Raw genomic sequence first — 14,573 nt, 5'->3', positions numbered from 1 at the left:
ACTTCATTGCACAGATTCACATCATCTTTATTTAGGTACATGGCTGCAACTTCCTTGCTTCAAACTTTATCTTGGCACACCTTGGTATATTTCTAAGCTATAGGGTATGGCTACAATAGGTCAAGTATCTCAGATTGAGATACAAAGGTAGGGAAATGATGAGGGTGATAGAAGAAAAGGCTTTAAGTGTTTGGCTTCAAGAGGGTTGATGGAACACACATATAGGTAGGGTGAAAAGAAAGCACATAGAATGGTTATGCACACATAGCCTAGCATCACTTCAATGAGTTCATTCATGAATGAGAGCAAGCACATGATATCTGCAAAAGAGAATCATCCTTAGTATTCAATCAAAATGGAATAATGAGATCAATTAGAGTGAATTGAAGAAAATAAGTATGGATGAGAAATAGAACACTTTAAACCCTCTCAAGAAAGCAATTAGGCTCGATATAGCTCACTAGGGTAGTCTCCACTATTTTCCTTCAAGAATTTGAGCGTGGTACTTTAGCCACCAGAATTCTAAGAGCAAAAGCTTTGTGAAGTGCAAAATTCTGATATGAAAACCTCAAATAGCATTGATTGTATGACATTCTTTAAAAAAAATAAAAATAAAAAATAAAAAAAAAAAAAAAAAAAAAAAAAAATTGTGACAAGAGAACGAAAATTGAAAACACAAATGGATAAGAAAATTGAAATTGAAAACCTTCCCCCCAGACCTGAATTGAACATTGTCCTCAATGTGAAAGCATACAAAAGATGATTGAGAACAAACAAATGATAAAGGGAAAAGTTTAGAAGAAGGTTTAGGAAAAATAAAAAATAAAAAAAATGAATATATAAGCAACTCATGGATGACCAGTTAAGGGCCTCAGAAAACACAGCCAGGGGATCCGGGAAGGTTGGAGGGGTCACAATGGTCCCGCTTAAAACCCAAACTTCTTAGACACCGAAGGTGTCGCCTAAAGAACTCCTAGACACTGTATTGACGGAAGTGCTCACTGGAGTTACCATAAGTTAGCTCATATGAAAAAACTTTTTAAATTTTTAAATTTTTTTATTTTTTTTAAATTTTTATAAAAAAAAAAAAAAAAAACAGAAATTTAAAATAATAACAAGTAAAGAGAAAGGATTGAAATGCTCCCCCTTGATGCGATTAGGTCGATTGCTACCAAGCACCTTCTTCTTGAACACATGGGTTGCCTCCCAAGAAGCGCCTTAGTTACTGTCTTGGCAAGACATTGTGCAATCAGCTAAGTTGATGGTACGAAGGGAAGTTGATCTACCACATGGCTAGTTTGGATGCCAGCTGAAACTCCCTCATAGAATGGCTTTAAACGTTGTCCATTTACTTTGAAAGTCGAGCCATCTTTAGGGTTTTGAATCTCCACAGCTCCATAGGGAGAAACATTGACCACGGTGAATGGGCCTTGCCATCTAGACTTCAATTTTCCTGGAAAGAGACGCAAACGTGAGTTAAACAAAAGAACTGACATACCTTTGGAGAACTCTTTCCGTTGAATGTTTCTGTCATGGTAACTCTTGGTTCGTTCTTTGTAAAGCTTTGCATTCTCATAAGACTCATGTCTAATTTCTTCCAATTCATTCAGCTGAAACTTTCTTGCATGGCCTGCCTTGTCTAGATCAAAATTTAACTTCTTGATGGCCCAAAAAGCATTGTGTTCAAGCTCCATTGGCAGGTGACAAGCTTTCCCAAACACAAGACGATAAGGGCTCATTCCAATGGGAGTCTTATATGCTGTCCTATAAGCCCATAATGCATCATTGAGCTTGGCTGCCCAATCTTTCCTTGTATTGTTCACCACCTTCTCCAGGATGTGCTTAATTTCTCTATTGCTTATTTCCACTTGACCAGAAGTTTGCGGATGATATGGTGTAGAGACTCGATGGGTGATGTTGTACTTCTTCATGAGTGCTTCGAATGGCTTGTTACAGAAGTGGCTGCCTCCATCACTAATGACAGCCCTTGGAGTACCAAACCTTGTGAAAATATTATCCTTCAAGAACTTCAGCACCACCTTATAATCATTGGTTTTGGTGGCTATGGCTTCCACCCATTTAGACACATAATCAACAGCAACAAGTATGTAAGTATAACCAAAGGAAGATGGGAATGGTCCCATGAAATCAATACCCCACACATCGAAGAGCTCCACAACAAGTATGTTATTCAATGGCATTTCATTCCTGCGACTTATGTTCCCCATCCTTTGGCACCTATCACACTTAACACAAAAATTAAATGCATCTTTAAATAGAGTGGGCCAAAAGAAACCAGATTGCAGAATTTTAAGTGCTGTTTTCTTAGCTCCAAAGTGACCTCCACAGGCCAATTCGTGGCTATGCCTAAGTATGCTTTCTTGCTCTTCTTCTGGAACACATCTTCTGATGAGTTGATCCGGGCAATGCTTGAATAAGAAAGGTTCATCCCATACATAATGTTTCACCATGGAAAAGAACTTCTTCTTATCCTGAGAAGTTAGATCATTTCTAAGAACACCACAAGCAAGATCATTAACAAAATCAGCATACCATGGCTCTTTGACTTGGGCAGCATATAGTTGTTCATCAGGGAAAGTCTCATTCAAGGGTAGCACAGCTCCTCCTTTTTCTTCAACCACAATTCTGCTCAAATGATCAGCTACCACATTCTCACATCCCTTCTTATCTCGAATCTCCAAATCGAATTCTTGCAGCAAGAGAATCCATCTAATCAAGCGTGGTTTGGCATCCTTCTTAGTGAGCAAGTATCTAAGGGCTGCATGGTCAGAATAAACAATTACTTTAGAACCAACAAGGTAAGAACGAAATTTTTCTAAAGCAAAAACCACAGCAAGCAACTCCTTCTCTGTTGTGGAGTAGTTGATTTGAGCATCATTCAAGGTCCGGCTAGCATAATGAATCACATGGGGCAGCTTGTTCTTCTTTTGACCTAAAACTGCACCAATAGCAAAGTCAGAGGCATCACACATTATTTCAAATGGTAAAGACCAATCCGGAGCTATGATAATAGGGGCTGAAGTTAGCTCCCTCTTCAAGGTAGAAAAAGCTTCCATGCAAGCTTCATTAAACTCAAAAACAGCATCCTTAGCAAGGAGATTACACAATGGCCTTGTAATGCTTGAGAAATTTTTGATGAACCTTCTATAGAATCCAGCATGACCTAGAAAGCTTCTAATTCCTTTAACAGAGGTAGGGGGTGGAAGATTTGAGATGAGGTCGATCTTGGCTTTATCCACTTCGATTCCCTTGCTTGAAATCACATGGCCTAGTACAATGCCTTGTCTCACCATGAAGTGACACTTCTCCCAATTCAAAATCAGATTTGTTTCCTGGCATCTTTTAAGCACTAGAGACAAGTGGTGAAGACAATTATCAAAAGAGGAACCAAAAACTGAAAAATCATCCATAAATACCTCAATGAATCGTTCCACCATATCTGAAAAGATTGACATCATGCATCTTTGGAAAGTTGCTGGGGCATTGCATAAACCGAATGGCATCCTTCTATAAGCAAACGTACCAAATGGGCATGTGAATGTGGTTTTCTCTTGGTCTTCCGGAGCAATGGGAATTTGATTATAACCTGAAAAACCATCAAGAAAACAATAGTAAGCATGGCCAGATAAACGTTCAAGCATTTGATCAATAAAAGGTAAGGGGAAATGATCTTTTCTAGTGGATGTGTTCAACTTCCTGTAATCAATGCAAACTCTCCAACCAGTGACAGTTCGTGTAGGAACTAGCTCATTCTTCTCATTCTTCACAACGGTGATTCCGAACTTCTTTGGAACAACTTGCACAGGGCTCACCCACTTAGAATCTGAAATTGGGTAGATGATTCCTACATCGAGTAGCTTTAAAACTTCAGCTCTAACCACCTCTTTCATGTTGGGATTTAGCCTCCTTTGGGCATCACGAGATGGTTTGCTGTCTTCTTCCATTAAAATCCGGTGCATGCACATGCTTGGACTAATTCCTTTGATGTCTGCTATGGTCCACCCAATGGCTGTTTTATGCTCTTTTAGAACTTTAATTAAGCTCTCTTCTTCATGTGAGGAGAGACCTGCAGCAATTATAACAGGGAGAGTTTCGTTAGCACCCAAATATGTATATTTAAGATTATTGGGAAGAGGTTTAAGTTCTAGCTTTGGTGGGATGACAATGGATGGCTCCAATTTCGTGGATGATGGTCCAAGAGGCTCGATTGGTGGCCTAAAGGATGGTGGGTATGGCGGAAACACTTCTAAGGCAGCCACCACTTCTTGGAACTCCGGTTCACAAAGATCTTCCTCTTCTTGTGTTAAGACAGCTTCTAGAGCATCATTAGACTTTCTCTGCAAAATTTTGGAAGAAACCTCATGATCCACAACATCAATTGAAAAGCAAGAATCAAGAGAGATAGAAGGTTGAGATAGAGCATTAAGCATTTTAAATTCAACAGTTTCACCCAAAACAGTCATGGAGAGAGTGCTATCTTTCACTTTGATGATTGTGTCTGCAGTGGCCATGAATGGCCTGCCTAGGAGAATGGGATCAACACGATCTCCATTTGGATTGTCTTCCATGTCCATCACTACAAAATCAGCAGGGAGAATTAGTGTATTAACTTGAACTAGAATATCTTCTACAATACCTTTTGGATATTTTATAGAATGATCAGCTAGTTCAAGTCGCATTGAAGTCTTCTTCATCCCTTCTAAGCCAAGCTCTTGATAAACTGAATATGGCAAAACATTGATGCTTGCTCCCAAGTCCAACATGGCTCTTCCAACCTTCTTGCCTCCAATGTTAATGGGAATGTCAAAGCTGCCAGGATCATCTAGTTTTGGTGGAAGCTTCCTTTGCAATACAGCACTTACATTCTGGTCGAGCTTTACTCCTTCATTTGGAGCGAAATTGAGCTTGTGAGTTTTCAAGTCCTTGATGAATTTTCCATATGCAGGAATCTGTTCAATAAGATCAAGCAAAGGCAAATTGATATTAACTTTACTCAAAATATCATAAATCTCTTTAAAAGCCTTATCTTGCTTTGCTTTCTTAAGACGGCCTGGAAATGGAATCTGTGGAACATATGGAGCGGGTGGCACGTATCTATCTTCTTGAAGATGTGGTGGCACAAATTTGTCATCCCTTTTATGCAATTGGAATTGATCGGATTTCTGAGAATCTGATTTGGCCTTAGGAGCAGATTGAGAAGTTTTGAGTTGTTCTCCTTCCGTGGCCATGGTCTCCTCCTCTTCATTTTCTACAATCACAACATCATTTGAAAGATTAGAATCATCTTTATTATCAATGATCTTACCTGATCTGAGCACATGAATGGCCTTGGCTTCTGGGTTCTTTGGATTGATCTCAGTTTGGCTTGGCCATTTCCCAGGCACTCTTTGAGTTATTTCAGCAGCTATTTGGCCTAATTGGACTTCCAATTTGGAGATGGCAGCTTGTGTAGTTTGCTAAAAATTGGATTGGTTGATTTCCATCTGCTTCACTATATCTTCCAATGATGATGATGATTGTTGTGGCCTTTGGAATGAAGGGGGATTTGCTTGATTCTGGGTATTTCTCCATGAAAAGTTTGGATGATTCCTCCAACCTGGATTATAACTTTGAGAGTATGGATCATTTCTTGGACCTTGGTTGTAGGAATTTACCAACTTAGCTTGCTCTTGCACAAATTCTGGATATCCAGCCCCAAGTGGACAAGCTGTGGTAGCATGGTCATGAGATTCACAAATGCTACACACTTCCTTCGGAGGGCTTCTTGAGTTTAATGCAAGAAGAGCATCTAGCTTTTGTTCCAGTTTTGAAATCTGCACACTAGAAGCATCATTAGAACCACTAATAACACGTTTACCTCTTGTATCCGTATGTTGGGTCTCCATTGCTATCTCCTCAAAGAGTTCGTACGTTTCTTCTGGAGTTTTGGTTTTAAAAGAACCACCTGCAAAATTGGTGACTATATTATGACTAGAAGGGGTTAGTCCTTTATAAAACATACGCATTTGAAGCTTCAATGGAATCCCATGATGAGGACATTGGTTGAGCAACCCATTGAATTTCTCCCATGCTTCACAAAACGATTCATCATCTTGCTGTGCAAATAACAAGATCTTGTCCCTAAGCATGTCGGTCTTTTGCGTGGAGAAGTATTTTTCCAGGAACTTCTTTTGAATGGCAGACCATGTAGTGAGTGAACCAGGCTTCAAAGAATTCAACCAATACTTCGCCTTATCCTTTAAAGTGTATGGAAACACTCTCATTCGAAGTTGATCTTCTGTCACACCTGTCAAGGGAAAAGAACTCACAACATTAAAAATATCCTTTATATGAGTCAATGGATCTTCATTAGGTAAACCATAAAAGGAAGGCAGCATATTAAGATGAGAAGATTTAAGCTCATAATTTCGAGCTACAGTGGGCAGCAAAATGCTTGAAGGAGATGCTGGAATTGTTGGGATATCAAGTTCTCCCATGAACTCAATGGCAGCCATCATTTCTTCTTCTTCTTGGTCTGAACTTGCTTCCGAATTTGAAAGTGAAGAACCGGGAAGTTCAGTGTGGAGAGCAAGACTTGTAAATGTAGCAAGAGCTTGCTCTTTTGCAGTTGACAACTCCCTTTCTAGACGATTCTGAATTTCATAGGTCACTCGTCTGGGTTGCAATGATGGTCCTGCGTTCAAAGATCTAGAACGTTGGAACGAAGACCTCACTTGTTCAAGTAATGGATTTTTAGACATAAACTACCTGAAACAGAAAATTAGATTAATTAGAAACACTAAAAAGAATAGGGTAACCTTGGGCACATAACCAGGGAAGAACTTTCGTTCAGTCCCCGGCAACGGCGCCAAAATTTGTTGTTAATATTATGTTAACTCGCAATTGTACGGGGCAATTAGTAGTATAGCAAGACAAGTACGAGGTCGTACCCACGAAGACTGAGAAGTTAAAACTAGTTATGTACTTAGATTACCAAATTCAAGAAAGTAGGAGGTTATGTCTAAAACAGAATTTAAAACAAGAGTGGTTGTGATTGTTGAACAAAAGAAGCAAAATGAAATTGCAAACAAAAACAAGTAAACAAATGTAACAAAGTGTGGTTTTAAGAGTTGGAAAACAGATTTTGAGACTAGGGCATTCGAATCACCATAACAATTCAATTCTGGGTTATAAAGATTCAAGTAACAAGTCTAATTCAGATTCAAAGATTGATTCTAGCTAAAGTATGATTAGGCCATGGTGTTTGGTCCTAACCTTGTGTTCCTAATTCCCTAATTTGATCATTTGTTGTCTAACCTAAAATTAAGCATTAGGAACCCATTAAGCATAGAAGAACATTTTAAACAACCAAGTATGTATCTAATCCCTGTTGTCGAATGTCCATACATACTCTTCCTATTCATAGTTCAATTCGAATTAAAGCATGGTGTATACTCTTAATTCAAACCAAGATAGTTAACAAACAAGTTCTAATGGTGATCAAACATTCAAACAAGCATGTTAACTTATAAGCATAATGAATAAGAACATGAATCATGAATCAAACTTGAAACTCCAAACTTATAAACCCAGAATATTCATGTTAGGTTACATCGAAGCCCTAGTTATGGATTTAGCTACTCATAATGGAAAAGAGACTTGAACAGAAATGAGAAAACATAATGAATACAATAAGAGTAGAAAAACCCTTTTTCTGAAGTTCTTGTGGTGTCCAAGGCTTCTCCAAGTGCTTCTCCACTTCTAATGCTTCTCCAAGAGCTTCCCCACTTCTAGAAAGATGTATGAAGGATATGGAGGTGATTTGGGATGAGTTTGAGTGAGTGGTGATGGCTAAGGAAGATGAAATTCGTAGGGAAATGGAAGAGAGGTTTGCTGGAGTTGTTTTGGTGATTGTTGGAGTGTTTGGGATTTTGAGAGTGTTTGAGGATGGTTGGAGTGAATTGTGGGGGTTGTGAATCTCAGGATTTGTTGTGTCTTGAATGTGGAATGGATGTGGTATTTATAGGGAGAGGGGAGTGACAAATCTGAATTCAATATGGCTAATGCATACAACACTTGCATTATAAAAGATGAATTGGTTGATGCACTTCACTAATGCATACAACACTTGCATTATAAAATCTGAATTGGTTGATGCACTTCACCAATAGATCCCACCAGCAGCCCTAGCTCATCTTCATGTCACCATGACCAAGCTTCCAACCAGAAATGATAGCTCATACCTAGCTCACCATGACCAAGCATCCAACCAGCACATGCTGAGGTCAGCATAACCAGCAACTTCAAGGGCTTACAACTTGGGCTTCTCTTAATCAAATTAGGACTTTAAGCACTCGACATTGAAGTTCAGAATGTCTTCTTTCCAGCCATATGTCATTTGGGCCAATCCAAGGTCGGAGGAGGAAGTTAAGGCCAAAACAAATTGCTAACTCATTTTGCGCGCTGATAAAATCCATCCTGAGCATGGCTCTGTGTTTGCTAGGTAACAGACTCCATATTTATCCAATGGGGCTGCATTTTGGATATGTTATAGTACATACCCATTGGAACAACTTTCATGAAGAATGCTGCCTCATCCGAGCTGTGTAGGTTGCTGAAACAAAGCTTGCAATATGACCTACGGAACTGGACTGGCAGGGGGCTGTAGCCAAAATGAGTTTGTCTTTTAAGCTCTTCTTCCATTCATCCAAATTAGGCCTTAACATGCTTGAATTGCATGAATTATGCTCTCTTGCTCTATTGGCCTACAAAACACACAAAGGGAGGGAAATAACTTAGAATTATAGGAACTAAGCAAAAGAAGTAAGTAAATTGGGCATGTATATGTATGAAATTATGAGCTTAACACACGGTCTACCGTGCGTCGAGATGGTTGATGTGGATTGAATGGTTAAGTGGTGCTCCTGTTTTGGACTCAACTTCTAATCAAGTGATTGTAGCCGAGAGAGGAACGGTTTGATAATCCGATTCCTGCCTTAGGGTGAAGTGGTGGTCGAGGAGGAAGTTACGACCGAGGAGCCGGCCGAGGAAGCAGCTGCTATCGAGATGGTGGCTGAAGAGGAAGCTGCGTCTGAAACGGTGATCGAGGAGGCGGCCGTTGATGAGGTGGTAGTTGAGGGGGCGACCGCTGCCGAGATAGCAATCGCAGAGGTGCCGGCTACTGAGGGGGCCGCCGAGGAGACTGCAAAGGAGATTGCCGACGAAGGCGCCGATGAGGCTACCGACGAGGCCGCTGAAGAGGCTGCCGAAGAGGCTACTGCGGTCGTGCCTGTTGAGCCGTTGCCGTCTACTCCTCGTCGTCCAAGCGGCATTTCCTTCCGCTCGGTAAGAGTCAGCTTTCCCTATACTTAGCTTTATTGTTCTCTTTTCAAAGTTGCACTATACTCCTAATCTAATTTTTGCCTCCAGCCTCCCCAGTCGTCGCTGCTGCCGTCCACGGTTGCCGTAACCATGCCCCTTGCGCCGTTGTCCCAGGATTCGACGGTCGTGACCGAGCCGGCGGTAACTGGGGCCACGGTCGTGAGTGTGCCGAGTCTCCTGAGGACTACTTCGGCGGTCAGAACTGAGCTTTCACTCAACGTGAGTATTCAGCCCTTTCTTTTTGTTATTCGCTTATGTTCTAGCTAAATGTTTCTCACCCCAACTCTTTCCCTTGTTCAGGAGGCCACCTCCTCCGATGATCTTGAGGAGCTATACGCCAGCCTCCATGAGGAAGGAGGTAGCTCGGCCTCGACTCCCCTGGACGAGGATTCCAAGACCGTCGTTGAACGGCTCCGAGAGTTCCTTCTCCATGGGGTCCATCAAATGACCGCCGCCGGGGCGCTTATGGAGTTCAGGTCCTGCTTGGACACGGCTATGGCACTCGATTTGCTGAACTCGGCTCAGCTGGATGAGTTGCAGGCCCGTCTGGCCGAAGGCGAGGAGATGATCGGCCGGTATGCTGAAGCCGTCACGAGGATGGCCGAAGGGAGCTCGCTCGAGCAGGATCTGGAGGTGATCAAAACACAAGTCCAACCTGCAATGGCCCGGTTGAAAGAGAATGATCTAGTCGTCCAACGAGAGAATGAAGAGCTTGCGCAGGTTGAGGCCCAGATTGCCGAGCTCCAGGCTCGCCGAGATCTCATACTCCAGCGCCAAGATGGCGCGGTCGCGGCCGGGAAAGAGCTGAAGTCCTCGACCAAGCAAATCCTCAAGGCAGCGACCGAGACGAAGAAGGCCCTGGCCGAGCGGAAGCTGATCCGGGCGAGGTGGCAGGCGGACATAGACGGCGGGGACATCGCCTGGAGGAGGATCACGTGCTTGATCTGGGGCATGTTCAGCGAAGGGGTCTAGGCGGGTGGCGAGCGACTTGTTTCGGACATATTTTGGGATGTAATAATTAACCACATACATTTTATTTTATATATAAATTTTTGTATGATTTCTGTATTTTTCGATCGGCCACGACTGGTCGTCCATCTTTATTGTAAAGAAACTCCTTTAACCTAATTATAAGGCTAGTCTTCTTCCCAAAAAATCAAACGTATGCTTCTTACCTTAAGTTGACCGCACCGCTTGCTTTAATTCGTTCGCCTACCTGCCTCTTTTCTTCTTCTTGACTTTTTTGTCGTAGGTCCTCGGCGCCATTTTTTTTTTTAACTTGCGCCGAGTTGTAGGTGCCGAGTTTCGACTGCTGTAAATTTTCTGAACTTCTTGGCATCATTTGCAAGTAGTCCTTCTTTCGGCTATGTCGCTTGATATCCTGAAGAAATCAAACCCTCAGCTTTAATAATTTACTAGTGTCATGGCCGTCGGCCAAGACACAGGGAGATGTGCGCACGGCCGAGCTTTTTGATGCGCGGCGAGCCCAAAAACCCTTAGGAAATAAATTGCGCCAAACTCCAGGTTTCCTTGATAGGTACAGCTTTGTGCACCCTGGTGCCCCCGGCCGTCGCTGAGTCAAGCCGCCCTCGGTCACGTACCGGGTATCTTTAGCCTGAAACCCTCGAGGGGGCATCTCCTGTTGGTCATCATTTCGCGGCTTTATATGTTGGGTCGTTTTAACGGCGAGCTCGGCCGTTGCGACCGAGTCGGGTGGTTTTAGAGGAAAGCCGTGGGCTTGTTCGAGGTTCATTTGGCCCGCTGACCATCGAGGTATGGCCACCTGGTTCCGTTGGATTTCACCCTCATGGGAACCTAAGTGTGTCTGCGTTGTCGTTGGAATGACCGGACCGTGTATTTGTACTGGTAGTGCCGTGGTCAAGCCATTCTGATTGCATTGTTGCTGTGACTCCTCCATCGCGTCGCTCTGGCCGGACCGTGTCTGGTCGGCCATAGCATGGGTTGGGCAGAACTGTTGGACCGTAGACAATGCAGGGCTATCCCGCCCCAATGCTTTGGCCAAAGCGTGGAGCGGGCCGCGCGCTGTCCTTGTTGAGCAGGTTGGCCCAGAATTCGCCCAAGTGGGCTGGGACTGCCCCCAGCTGTTTGTCAGCGGCAAAGAATGCTGGCCGTAGCTTGATGCTTGGGTGTGGGCCGAGCCACCGAGGCTGCTGCTTTTGCCGTAAGGCTCGATTCTCTCGCGCTCTTGGCTCCTCGGTCCGGCCCTGGGAGGTGTCGCGGGCGAGGGTGCCGGCATCCTCTCCTGGAAAAGCGTCCGCAGCTCCGAGGAAAGCAAGATATTGAAAGTGCATTACAGGAAAATATAAGTTGCTCCGTGGGAGGCTTTGGTTTGCTGTTTATACCCTTTAAATGTAGCTTGAGCCTCGTATTTATAGGAAGAGTTCTTGGAGGAGTAGCCGAGGCTGAAAATCCGCATGGTGGAGCCTGATTAGAGCAAGTGGGTAGTCCAATCGACATTTGGGATCGTGAAGTATGGCATTGCAACCCCACAAATCCTGGTGAATCTCGGCCGCCGCCCTAATCGTGGGTTCTGCGCTTCTGGCCGTGGAGACGCATTTATTGTTCTGATAGCTGGTGACCTAATCTCTCAAGCCACAAGAATTCTTGTGAGAATGTCCACGTCTAATCACTCTGATTCCATCACCAAATTCTGACTCCAATCACTTCCCACCTTCTCTCGTGCATTAAATGTTTATTCGTGGCCAGTGGGTTTGCTGCACTAAACAGAGGCACTACTTCATTAAATGAAGCATGGGACCCTGTCATCACGTGATGATCCAATTCTGATATTTTTGGCCGTGATTTTGCTTGGTCTTGGCCTCGGCCGATGATCGAGGCCGAGATGATCATGCCTTAGCATTTTTCTTTTGTTTTCAGGAAGGCCCAACATCTTGGCGAAACGCTGCGTTTCAGCTTCTCGAGGAAGTGCTTGGGCCAAGAAAAGGAGCTCCTTCGGCCAGTTTAGGGCCGTGATTTATTAGGCACAAACAGATCCCAAACCTGTGGATGATGTGTTGTTTAATGAAGGTGATCACCATTGAAGAAGAAATGGATTTGACTGCACTCGCCTCCACCCATTTTGTGAAATAATCGGTGGCCATGATAATGAATGTGTGTTCGTTGCTTGAACTAGGCACAATTTTGCCTACGAAATCCATGGCCCATCCTCTGAAAGGTCGAGGTTTGACGATCGGATTTAAGGGAACAGCTGGTAGATGCTGTATCGGGCCATTACTTTGACAATTTTCGCAACCTTTGGCGTAGTTAAAACAGTCTTTTTCCATAGTTGGCCAAAAATAGCCATATCTCTTGATCAGCCATCGCATCTTTTTTCCGGATTGGTGAGCACCACAGGATCCTTCATGAATCTCTCCTATGACCCTCATAGACTCTTTCGGTCCTAGACATCTCAAGAGGACTCCTTCATTGGTTCGTCGAAACAAATCTCCATTCATGATTAGGAATTTGGTGGCATGGTATTTGACTTTCCTGCTCACCCTTGGAGATGGGTTAGTCAGGTAATCAATCAAAGGTTTTCTCCAATCTCCAGCTTGTACTTCATTTGCGTTTATCTCGAGATCCATTCCTCTGCTGAGGATCGAAGGTAGGGATCTCTTCTGCACCTTAATGGTCCTTTCGGACTGGTGCTCCTGTATCTGGATGCCAGATGCTATTTGTGCCATTTCATTGGTAGCCAGGTTGTCATTTCTCGGGATATATTTGACTGATATATCTTTGAACATAGAGCTCAGATTGCGGGCTGCGACATAGTAGGCTGCCATAGTCGGGTCTCTGCATTTATATTCATTTGTCAGTTGCTTGATTATCAACTGAGAATCTCCAAAGACCTCCAAGTGGGTTACCCCAAGCTCTAGTACCATTTCCAGGCCGATAATCAGAGCTTCATATTCGGCCCTATTGTTGGTGCTGTTGAAATCGAACTGAAATGAATATGCATATTTGGCTCCGAATGGATCTTCAATGACAATACCTGCACCAGCTGTTGATTCTGACCTTGATCCGTCGAAAAATAATCTCCATGGTTTGACCTGGACAGTTTTTACAGGGATTAAAATCTGTCCTTGCTGACCTGGCAATCTCCCAAAAACATTTCTAATTTCCAATTTTGGAGCTCTTTGATTGAGTGGGAATCCTAGGTTGGCTATTTCCATAGTGCTTAAATCCTCAATTTCGACACAAGGGTGGGCGGCCAAAAAGTCTGCAATAGCCTGCCCCTTAATTGCCTTATGAGGAACGTATCTGAAACTGAATTCTGAGAGAGCCAGAATCCATTTTCCTAATCGTCCCCTTATTACGAGTCTATTGAGCATGTATTTAATGAGATCAGTTTTGGCTATGATATGAACAGTAAAAGGAAGCATATAATGCCGTAATTTCACTGCCGTGAAATACAGTGCAAGGCAGAGTTTTTCAATAGCAGAATAACGAGTCTCAACCTCCTGCAATATTCTACTTAGATAAAATACAGCTTGTTCTTTGCCCTCTACATTGTCTTGGGCTAGTAAGCTATCGATAGAATTATCTGAAGCAGAAATATACAATTTTAGAGGGACGCCTTTTCTTAGAGGCGTGAGAACTGGTGGGTTACTCAGGTATTGCTTTATCTGATCAAATGCTTCCTGTTGGATCGGCCCCCATAGGAATGGATCCTTGTCCTTTATTCTTAGCAAAGAAGAGAAAGGTTGGACCTTCCCAGCCGAATTGGCAATGAATCGCCTGAGAAAATTGATCTTTCCGAGCAAACTCTGCAGTTCTTTCTTGCTACGGGGAACAGAGGCGTCAATGATTGCCTTGGCTTTATTCTTGTCCACTTCAATGCCTCTCTGATGTACTAGAAAACCCAGGAAATTTCCCGCCTGAACGCCGAAGGCGCACTTTTTCGGATTCATCTTTAGTTGATGCTTCCTCATTCTAATGAAAGCCTTCCTGAGATCTTCCACATGCTCCTCCTGTTCCTTTGATTTGATGACCACGTCGTCTACATATACTTCGAGTGTGTGTTCGATCATGTCATGGAAAATGGCGTTCATCGCCCTTTGATACGTGGCCCCTGCATTTTTCAGCCCGAAAGGCATGACTAGATATTCATATGCCCCCACGTGCCCTGGGCATCTGAATGCTGTCTTATGAATGTCCTTCTCAGCAACCAT

The 14,573-nt window shown here is 43.2% G+C and overlaps 1 protein-coding gene and 1 non-coding gene across 2 annotated transcripts; one reads left to right on the top strand and one right to left on the bottom strand.

The window, feature by feature from the left end:
- Nucleotides 1-6,042: 6,042 nt before the first annotated feature.
- On the top strand, nucleotides 6,043-6,149 carry LOC148297573 (small nucleolar RNA R71). Its single transcript, XR_015833226.1, has one exon. It is a non-coding gene; the product is annotated as a small nucleolar RNA R71 (small nucleolar RNA).
- Nucleotides 6,150-12,311: 6,162 nt separating this feature from the next.
- On the bottom strand, nucleotides 12,312-14,573 carry LOC110747072 (uncharacterized). The gene has a single exon (XM_021947280.2). The coding sequence runs from the start codon at nucleotides 14,571-14,573 to the stop codon at nucleotides 12,312-12,314; it is 2,262 nt and encodes a 753-aa protein (XP_021802972.2).

This window comes from Prunus avium, chromosome 1, assembly GCF_965620075.1.
Source record: "Prunus avium chromosome 1, drPruAviu1.hap1.1, whole genome shotgun sequence".
Taxonomy (NCBI): domain Eukaryota; kingdom Viridiplantae; phylum Streptophyta; class Magnoliopsida; order Rosales; family Rosaceae; genus Prunus; species Prunus avium.
Note: the sequence above shows the minus strand (reverse complement) of the source record. Positions and strands in the feature narration are given on the sequence as shown.